A 10,081-nucleotide genomic window follows, 5' to 3' on the forward strand; every position below is an offset into this window, starting at 1 on the left:
AAAGAGGAATAAATGAGACTTTTTAGCAGATATTCCTATAAAACTATATATTTTACTTACACTACTATACATTCTGAGATATGTAAAAAAAAAATAATGGTGCAAATTTATTTTATTTTTACCATTTTTTAATTTTATTTATATATTAAATTTGAAATTCATAAGAAATATTTATTATGAAAAATTTATAAATTAAATTCTATGAGCTAACCGTGTAAATTATTAAATGGTAGACACATGTAACATGCTATTTAATTCATATTAATTTTATTTTAATTATTTTTTAAAAATATTTATGATATATTTTATTTGATTGTGATTCAAAACAGTTATTTAATTATATTTTACAATTTTATTTTTTGATTTTGTAGTCTAATGACTAGATTGTTACAAGTTCAAATTCATGTCTTTACGAACAAATCTACAACTATCAATTTTGAAATTAACTGAATTAACAAAAAAAAATTATTTTAATTTCAATGACATTATATTTAAACTCTACGTAGACCAAACAAACTCTTTCTACAATATAATGCATAGTATATATTTATATATAATATAAATAAAAATTTACAATATGATACATAATATATTTTAAAGCACCAGATATAGGGCACACTAAAGCATTAGCTATTGATGGCTTTAACTCAAAATTCTTTTAAGAGAATTTGGAATGGGAAGAATATCCCTGTAAAATACATCAATTGGGTCATGATTTGTGTTAGTAGTTTCATATATATATATATATATATATATATATATATATATATATATATATATATATATATATATATATATATATATATATATATATATATATATATATATATATATATATATATATATATATATATATATATATATATATATATATATATATATAATGTTTCAATTACTGATTTTGTTTCTCTTTAAATGGAATGATTTCGAATTTGTGAAAAATAGTGTACATACAAAATATTTTCTTTCAAAATGCTTCTTCTAAATTTTTTAAATATTAATTAATTAATTACTACATTATGTTATCGTGACACTATAATAAATTATATTTAATAGACAGGAAAAAAAAGACTTTATATCATGATATCTTTGGAATCTAACTCGTTCAAAATAGCCATAAAAATCGCACCTAATATTTTTAGTATGGATAAAAAAATTTAAAAAGTGAAACTAATTACTATAAACCAATATTTTATATAAAGCCATATTAATATCTTAGCACTCTAAATTAAATGAAGAATATTCTTAAACAAAAAGGCACATTGTCCATTTAAGATTTTAAATGTCTTTCCAACTAGTCATCTCACATAGTTTGAGATTTTGTTGAAGGGACATAAAGCCTCTCTCTCTCTCTCCTCACATACTCAAGAAAATCTAAGAGTAGAGAAAGTGGCTGGTTTGAAATACAATGTTATTGTGTGGATTCTTAAGTAAACTATGTGTCTTTTTGTTTTAGAACATGAGTTGTTCAATAAATTTAATAACCTATTTGTAGTAGTGCTTAGAATGATCACAACTCCTAAAAATCACTATGTGCTCCCCGTGAAAATAAATTTAATAACCTTTTTGTTTCATTGTTTTGGGATTACCTAGATCCTTTTTTTTTTATCTTTCATTTGTCGTTGGTCCCACCTCAATAGAAGTTATAAAACTCAAGATATGATCAAATTATCGAAGATATGTCATGATGTATGTGTGATATTGTTGTATGTATGATATTTGTGTTTTGTCTGTGATAACAGATAACATATCTTTACTTTTTCATTTTTCATTGGAACTAGATAGCTCTTTTTGTTAGCTTTTATTTGTTGTTGGTCTCGTCTCAATAGGAGTTATGAAACTAAAGATATGATCAAATCTTGTAAGGTAACAACTCATTGTTTTAATCTTTTTTTTTATAAAATAAAACTAGATTAAACAATGATTAATTGGATGTATATCAATTTTATCCTTGAGTTTTCAGACACAAGTCGTATTACTTGATTGTTCGAACTATTGTATTCCTTTCAAAAAGTTTTAATTAATAGCTTGATCGTTTTAAGTTCATTCTTTTATCGGATTAAAAGTGATTAATTGAATGTATATCCTTTTTATCCCCGAGCGTTGAGACACTAGTCGTATAACATGTTTGTCCGAATCTTTGTATTCATTTAAGAGATTGCGACTTGATTCGTGTTTAATATTTTTCTTTATAAAAAAATTGGATTAAAAATGAATTAATTGGATGTATATCACTTTTATCTCCGAGTGTTCGAACACAAGTCGTATAATTTATTTGTTCTAATATTTGTATCCCTCCTATAAACAATCACAACCAACCAACGAACAATATTTTATCCGCTCTAACATGATCAACTAACAATGATTCTAATCGCACTAACGCAACCAACAAGGAAAGTTTTTCTATTCGAACGTAATCAAAAGTTTTTCTTTAAAATCAACCAACACACAAGATTTTTCTAACAAAAACTACGTGGATTTGAATTCTCCAACGCACCGAGAGATACGTAGGAGCAAGAGTCAAATTTTGTCAATCACATTAAGAAAAAAATATATTTTCCCATTTATATGTTTTATTTTGTGTTTGGGGATTAGGAGAAAACAAATATAATAAGATTAATAACTTTCGTTTTCAAAAATAACTAGTCGTAATCGTTTTCTTAAACGAATGTCGTAGGATGTTTCGAATCAAAATTTGGATGCTAAGATCATATTTTTGTTCTTTAAAAATTTTATCAATATTTTTTCTTTTCAAATAAACTTTGATGGCAACTTAATATTTTCTGCGCCGCAACAAATGTCATTCAAGGAAAAATACTTTTATAATGATAGATGTATGGTTATAATTATGCGAAATTTTTTATATATTGATATGTGACTGAATCAATGGAATAGGCTTTAATTAATAAAAAATTCTTCGATAAGTCCAATTCAAATTACTTCCTCTATTTTAAAATGACTATTTTTAAAGGTTTTTACAAGTAGATTAAAAATATAATAATATTATCCTAAGATAATAATTAAAGAATACAATTGAAAAAATAACAATTATTTTTATATTAAAAAATGAAAATAAATTAAATTTAAAATAATTCTTTTATTAAAACAATAGACATTTTAAAATGGATGGGGTATATCTTTAATTAGATTTTACTTGCCTCCGGCCAAAATTTTGATTATCAATGTATTTTTTTTCCTTATGAATCAAATAGTTAAGACAATATAAAAACACTTATCATATGGAAAATATTTTATTTAAATGAGGATTAAATATGTCCTCCTTAATATTTCAAATTTCATTTTTAATCATGTAAAATATTTTCTTCAAAGAATGGTTTTCTTAGAATTTTCATCCATACTTTTTGTCTATAATACTAAAAATATCGTTAAAATTGTCGTTAATTCAATGCTAAGTAATAAACCGTCGCTAAAACTGTCTCTAATTTAGTCGTTAAGTTGTAAAAATCGTCATTAAATTATGAGTGTCCAAAAATATGAATAATAAATTTTATGATGACTATTCATTAAAGAAAATATTTTAAAAAATTAAAAAAGAAATTTAAAATATTGTGATAGCTATTACTGCTTACCAGAATCAATTTTGTCTCCCCTCTAAAATAAAGGACGGGAAAGGAAAGAAAAAATTGTTTTCTTTTAGATTTAAATAAGTTAATAATTAATGTGATCTTTAGACATTTAAAATGTTAGAAATGTTATTTCACACATTTCTTCGTCCTTTGCTTTTCCACTTTGTCGAGCCAAATTGATCACAAATGGTGGTGAAGATAAAAAATATAAAAAAATGGAAAACTATAAAACGCCTAAAGATTTTTAGGGGAATGCTTGAATAAGCAATTTTCAATTAAAAAGTCTCACAAAATTCATCCACACAAAAATCCATTAAAAGAAAATTAATGTCAATAGACATTTTATAAGTCGTGGAAATCTAAGTTTGAGTAGTAACAAAATCATTTCTTAATTGAATAGGTTAATATTTATTTGTGTATTTTATAAAAGTTTTGATTGAACATTCTAAATTGTTTTTACCATCAAATAATTTTTCATGCAGCTATCAACTCAATTAAAAAGTCTCTAAAAAACCCTCTTAAAATCACAATCTAATACACCTCTCTAAGCTTAAGGAAGTGGCCTATTTTCACTCACATATGACATCAAATAAATTTAAATTATAACTATTATAATCTCAAATTAAAACAAACTTAAATTATTACAAACTAAATTGAAATAAAACAAATTTCCAACAATTACTAAAATATGGATTCTTGTCCATATTTTTGTGGCCCTCATCGCGTTCTAAGATGAAAACAGTCTAGAAAACAAATAACCATGGCAACCTTGCACGGTATCTAGAAGAGGCATAGTTTGACAAGCTTCCTCGACATCACGATTCATCCATTTTTCTAATAAAACTTCAGCGATAGGAGCAACTTGATGCTGCAACAATGCTGCTCCAAGTGGTCCTATCAAGTTCAGTCTTGTTGCAGCCGATATCACATCCCTCATTGTGATGAACATATAAGCTCTCTGAGAACTCGTACTATCGAATCCCAATGCTCCACATGTTAGTCCGAATATAGGGGCGTGATGAAAAGTTACAGTCCCTAACTTTAATGAAGCATCTCTCATTGTTTTGAGAGAGGGCATCTCGGAAAACACAGCTGAAGCTACCCTCATTAACGCAGATCCTTGCGAGATTGACGCCTTTCGACCCACTTCGTTAGTAAGGGTAGCATCCAATATTCTGTCGAGGTTATGCCAGTTTTCCATATTCGGTGACGTGCATGCTGAATACACGAAAGGAAGGAATAAGCTTCCCGTATTCTCTAATACATGAATAAGAAATGTCTTGAGGTCGTTGGAATCAGACACTATACGCGACTGAACTGCGGCTTCAAGACCAAAAGAATGAGCAAATCCACCTGTAGGTAGAATCGAATCCAACAACTGCCATTGACTCCACTGTAAAAATGAGTTTTCAAAGACAGGTCGGTCGTGCTCTTTCTTCGTTTGCATTATGAAATATGTGATGTTTCTCCAAAGCTGACCAGGAGTGCCGGATTACTACAGGTGCCTATAAACCAGATTCACACATTCAAATTTGTAGATTCTAAAATGTTTCTATAGATAATTTGAAACTGTACTGCAAATGTAAGGTATAAACTTATGAAGCCAACTCTAATATGCATTTTCTATGTTGAGTACACAAGTTGAAAATTGTTTTGTTCTTGAAGGAATAGAAGCATTTAACTCAGTCTAATATGCAAACTCTGAAAAGAATAAACAGTCTTTCTCTTTCCTTTATCTTTCATGAAACTATATATACACTTCAGTCCAGTCAGAATCATCATCTAACAGATATTTTAAAGCTATATATATATATAAGCTACTCACTCGAGTAACAACCAAGCCTTATCCCACTAAATAGGGTCGGCTACATGGATCAATTTCGTATTTGATCCATGTCATAGAGATTCGACAAAGTTTTACGTCGGCTGTCACTGCCTAACATAATCCTCTTCTTTTATTCGGGTTTGGGACCGACTATGCATAGCAAAGCTAATATAGGCAGAAGTAATAACATTCAGTCAAAAAAGTACAAGTTACCACATGTCAAATTGCATGTTAAAATCAAATAGCATTAGAAAGTAGGAAGTTCAGACAATCAATTAAAGCCATTCTTCCATAATGTGATTGAGAATAAATATTCTGCAATTACAAGTAAATCTTCTGTACCAGGACATTCTCTATGACCTCAAACCTAATATCATATCATCGATTCATCACCCAAGAAGAAGAAAAACCTAAGACTAGTGCTATTGGGATTCATTATCCTTCTTCATGAAATGGAACCCCATAACACCCCTATATTCTCCACTTCCAAGGCACCGCGAGCAATACGTAAGCCCACTTCCGCCACACGTTTTACACCAACTAGGCCATTCACCTTTCGGAAGCATTTCCATATCAACCTGATTCGTCCTTCCTCTTCCCTGACAACAATGGCAATCCACTCTTCCACTCCCCTCACATACCACACAAGGTGGATCCGGCTTCTTTCGGACTTTCCTCCGAACATTCGACTCTGTCCTCACAACCCATGATACCTTCCTGATTGAGAGATGAGGCAACGACGAATTGCGTGACCGATAAGACGGCAAACCGTTAAAATTTTCCGCCTCGTTTCGCAGCGGTGTTAATAAACTCAAAGCCACAACAAAACCCATCAAGTAAATGGAATCTGAAACAAACAAAAGGGTACCTACTCATTGAGGACTTTCAACAAACAGTTTCCTTGCATATTGATCAGTGATTCAAAACACCAGTTTTGGGGTACAAATCTTCCTAATAGCATGGAAAATATTCATGGAAATAAAATTGAAAAACAAGATATGATTTTTAAGTAAATTCATGAACCAAGATAATGAAATTCAAAAAAGCTACAATTCAACTCCGAGCAAAAATGAAGAATTCGGGTATGAGAATTGAATTACCAGGTGGGGTTGAAGAAGAGGAGAGAGTGAAGTTTCTTGTTCCCACTTTCCGTTTCCGACGCAATTCTGCTACGGGATTGTGTTTTTATTTCTCTTCTCGATTTTATCTTCGATAGAACTGTTTTTGTAAAATGTGTATTTAAAATTTTAAAAATTTAAAATTGGTTTTTATACCTTGTAAAAAAAAGGTGGTTTTTATAAAATAAAATAAATTTCTTTTACATATATAACATTGCTCTTATTTTTTCAAATATATTACCCTCTAAGATTATAATTGGATTTTTGTTTATTTCCTAATAAAAAGTTTTCTACAAATCCATATTCATTGTACCTTTGAGATAACGAAGTATATGTTTGACTCTGTTCTAATGTCTTTGTGTAGGTGAAGAAATATATCTTGCTAATAGATTGACAATACATGATATATCAGGACGAGTATAATTAGCAAGATACATCAGTGTTCCAATCGCACTAAGATATGATACTTCAGGACTAATTAATTCTTCATCCTTTTTTCGAGGCCGAAAGGATCTTTTCTCACATCCAATGATCAGACAACTATTGGAGTAGATAATGGATGAGATTTTTTCATATAAAAGTGTTTTAACACTTTTTCTATATAATCTTCTTGATGTACAAATATTTCATTGTCCAAATACTCAATTTGTAAGACATAACTTTGTCTTTCCTAGGTCCTTCATCTCAAACTCTTTCTTTAGGCAATTTATAGTTTTTGGAAGCTCTTTAAGAGTTTCAATAATATTTATGTCATCCACATAGACAGCTATTATAACAAATTCTTTTCCAAATATTTTTATAAAAATACAAGGACATGGATTTATTTGTATATCCATCCCTTAACAAATATTCACTAAGACGATTATACCACATGTGTCCAGATTGTTTTAGTCCATAGAGAGATTTACTCAATTTTTTGGAGTAGCTTTCTCGAGATCCAAATTTATGTGTCTCAGGTACATTAAACCCTTCAAGGAGTTTCATGTAAATGTTACTATCAAGTGAGTTATACAAATAAACTTTTACAACATCCATCATGTGCAAATTAAGCCCTTCATGTGCTAAATCTTATTAAATATCGAAAAGTACTTGTATCCACTACAGGTGAATATGTCTCAACAAAATCAATTCACGTTCTTTGCGAAAATCCTTGAGCGACAACATTGTATTAAAAAGACATAGACATCAGAGTCAGCCCCCTTTTTGTCTCAACAAAATGAATATGTCTCCCCCTTTTTGTCAGAATCAAAAAGACATAGAAAAAAAATAATTGAAGAGAAAAAACAAAACATTGTATTAAAATATAGCAGAAACGAAAAACAAGAGAACACAGACATCAGAGTCAGCAAAACAAGAAAGCAAAAACAAGAAGGCAAGCAAAAACATAAAATCCTAAGTGCCTAAGGGTTCTGAGGCAATTTCTGCAAGATCATGGCAAGCATCTTCTGGATGTTCTCATTGACCGTATCTTGCTTGTCCATTCTGTCTCGGAGGATATTCTGATCTTCCTTAAGGTCCTTCAAAGTCTGAAGAATCATCGGAATAGCAGTTGAAGACTCCCCCTGAGTCAGAGCCTGCTGAGCTTCAGCTTCAGCAGCAGCTTGGGCTTCTGCATCCGCCAGAGCCTTAGCTTCAGCTTCTTGTTGCCTTAGGATTTCTGCTTCCTGAGCAATTCTTTCCTCTTCTATTCTTCGTGCTTCTTCTGCTTCTCTAGCCAACCTCTCCTCCTCTAGCCTTTTGGCTTCAGCTTCTCTGGCTAATCTCTCCTGGAGTCTTTCCTCAGCATCTCTGATGTAGCCATTTCTGACTTGTTCAGAGACACTCTTCAGCCTATAAGACTCAGAGGTCATCCAACTAATGACTCTGTTCCAGTGTGTCCTAACAGATTTAGGATCATCACTGACTTCAGAGTTGTTAGCCAGAGACTTGACCTTCTGGATTGAAGCTTCTGCTACCTGCCTGATGGCTTCCTCAAGGGTAGGTATGGTAAGTTCAGGTTCAGGTTCAGGTGAATGAGGTGGAGAGTTTGAAGGGCTAAGATTTAGAGTTTGAGGTTCAGATTCTGCTTCTGGTTGAAGTTCAGAATCTGCTTCTGGTTGAAGACTGGGGGATGAAGCATAAAGAGGATTTAGGTCTAATGGGTCAGAGTCTGGTTCAAGTACAGCGGGAATAATTGGTGGAGTGATATTAGAGGTGAAACGATCAGATGGTTGAGTTGCAGAGGGGAGAGTTGTTGTTTGTTGTGGTGGAAGTGAAGTTTTGAGTGGTGAGGTTACTTCAGATTGTGTTAGAGTTTGTTGTTGAGAGGCAAGTCTATGAGCATATAGAGTGGCTATTGTTGGGGAGTCAGGATCAGAAGGTTCAGGGTCAGAGTAAACAGTAACATAAGGTGGTGATTCTGGTATAGAGGATGATGAAGAAGAAGAAGTGCTTTGGTGAGTTTGTGCAGGTATAGAGGGAGGAATGAAAGTTCTAGCTATGTTTAGAACTGGTGTAGGTTGGGAGGTTCTGGTGATTGAGGGTGGGATTTCAGAGGTAGTATATAAGGGAGGTGTTGTGAGAGGATGAGAAGAAGCCATCATAGGAACAGAAGTAACAAGAGGAATAGACATACCAGAAGAAGAAGTTTGCAAAGGAGCAGGAGATTTGGTTCCAGAAGATTCTCCAAGTCTGGCTTTCTTTGCTTTCCTTGCCTCAGCAGCTATCTGTCTCTCAGAGACACCTCTCTTGTATCTGACTAGATCTTCTTCTGAATCCAGACAGTCGTCGAGACTGAAATCAGAAACATCAAAACCTTCTTCCAGCAGACGATGAAGATAGAGGGCAACAGCGTCTCTGGGCTCATTCTTGAAGAATCTGGCCAGGCCATGAGGCATCTTCCTCTGATCTTTTAGAGATTCCCAGGATGTATCCAGAGTGGGCTTGACTCTAATCTCTTTGATGATTCCCATGCTCTTGAGGTTTCTGGCATTCAGAGGCTTCCCTACATCAATTGCCAGATCATCCATACATCTGGTCTTTTCCAGAGCATCTACCAGTCCATGCTCAATGAAGATGTCAGAGAGCAATCTACCCAGAGGAATGTAGGATCTGGGCTTCATGTTATTCCTGGTTTCTCTGACTGAATCCCTCAGATATCTGAACAGGAGAGCAGGAAGGTTGATCTTGATACCCTTCTGAATGCAGTACAGAATGCATTTCTGGTCTGCATTGATATAATCTGAAGAGTTAGAGGCTGGACGGTGATGGATTGTTCCCAGAATTATCTTCAGCCACACTCGGAGGTTCTGATGTAGCTCTTTGTTCTTATAGGGGTTTCCTTCAACATTTGGTTTGAAGATAGTTGGGTTGATGACTTCAGTGATGCGCTTAGACCTGGGAGGAATGTTGTAAATCCTTTTTCCTCCACTTTCCTCCATATTCAGCAAGGAGGCAATTGATGCTTCAGTGATGACAATCTTTACCCCTAGAACAAAAGAGACAATGAATTGGTCATCTGCATCAGCATGTCTCCAGAATTCCTTGACCAGAAGAGGGTAGATTGGACCATA

General features: G+C 32.5%; 2 protein-coding genes across 3 annotated transcripts; both read right to left on the reverse strand.

The window, feature by feature from the left end:
• Window positions 1-4,167: 4,167 nt before the first annotated feature.
• Window positions 4,168-6,644, reverse strand: LOC127117886 (urease accessory protein F). Its single transcript, XM_051048009.1, has 2 exons — window positions 6,513-6,644; window positions 4,168-5,092 (listed from the first exon to the last, which is right to left on the reverse strand). The coding sequence occupies exon 2, from the start codon at window positions 5,032-5,034 to the stop codon at window positions 4,315-4,317; it is 720 nt and encodes a 239-aa protein (XP_050903966.1). The 5' UTR covers window positions 5,035-5,092; window positions 6,513-6,644; the 3' UTR covers window positions 4,168-4,314.
• LOC127117887 (uncharacterized) lies at window positions 5,675-6,644 on the reverse strand. 2 transcript variants are annotated; one of them, XM_051048010.1, is made up of 2 exons: window positions 6,513-6,644; window positions 5,675-6,259 (listed from the first exon to the last, which is right to left on the reverse strand). In XM_051048010.1, the coding sequence occupies exon 2, from the start codon at window positions 6,243-6,245 to the stop codon at window positions 5,835-5,837; it is 411 nt and encodes a 136-aa protein (XP_050903967.1). In that variant the 5' UTR covers window positions 6,246-6,259; window positions 6,513-6,644; the 3' UTR covers window positions 5,675-5,834. The 2 variants fall into 2 exon arrangements, with proteins under 2 accessions (XP_050903967.1, XP_050903968.1); XM_051048011.1 differs by having other exon boundaries at window positions 5,675-6,363; window positions 6,513-6,638.
• Window positions 6,645-10,081: the final 3,437 nt, after the last annotated feature.

The sequence above is a fragment of the Lathyrus oleraceus genome, chromosome 2 (genome assembly GCF_024323335.1).
Source record: "Lathyrus oleraceus cultivar Zhongwan6 chromosome 2, CAAS_Psat_ZW6_1.0, whole genome shotgun sequence".
Lineage (NCBI taxonomy): Eukaryota > Viridiplantae > Streptophyta > Magnoliopsida > Fabales > Fabaceae > Lathyrus > Lathyrus oleraceus.

Bases quoted from the DNA above. Each gene is read 5' to 3' on its own strand.
- LOC127117886 (XM_051048009.1), bottom strand. From the start codon at position 5,034: ATGCAAACGAAGAAAGAGCACGACCGACCTGTCTTTGAAAACTCATTT.
- LOC127117887 (XM_051048010.1), bottom strand. From the start codon at position 6,245: ATGGGTTTTGTTGTGGCTTTGAGTTTATTAACACCGCTGCGAAACGAG.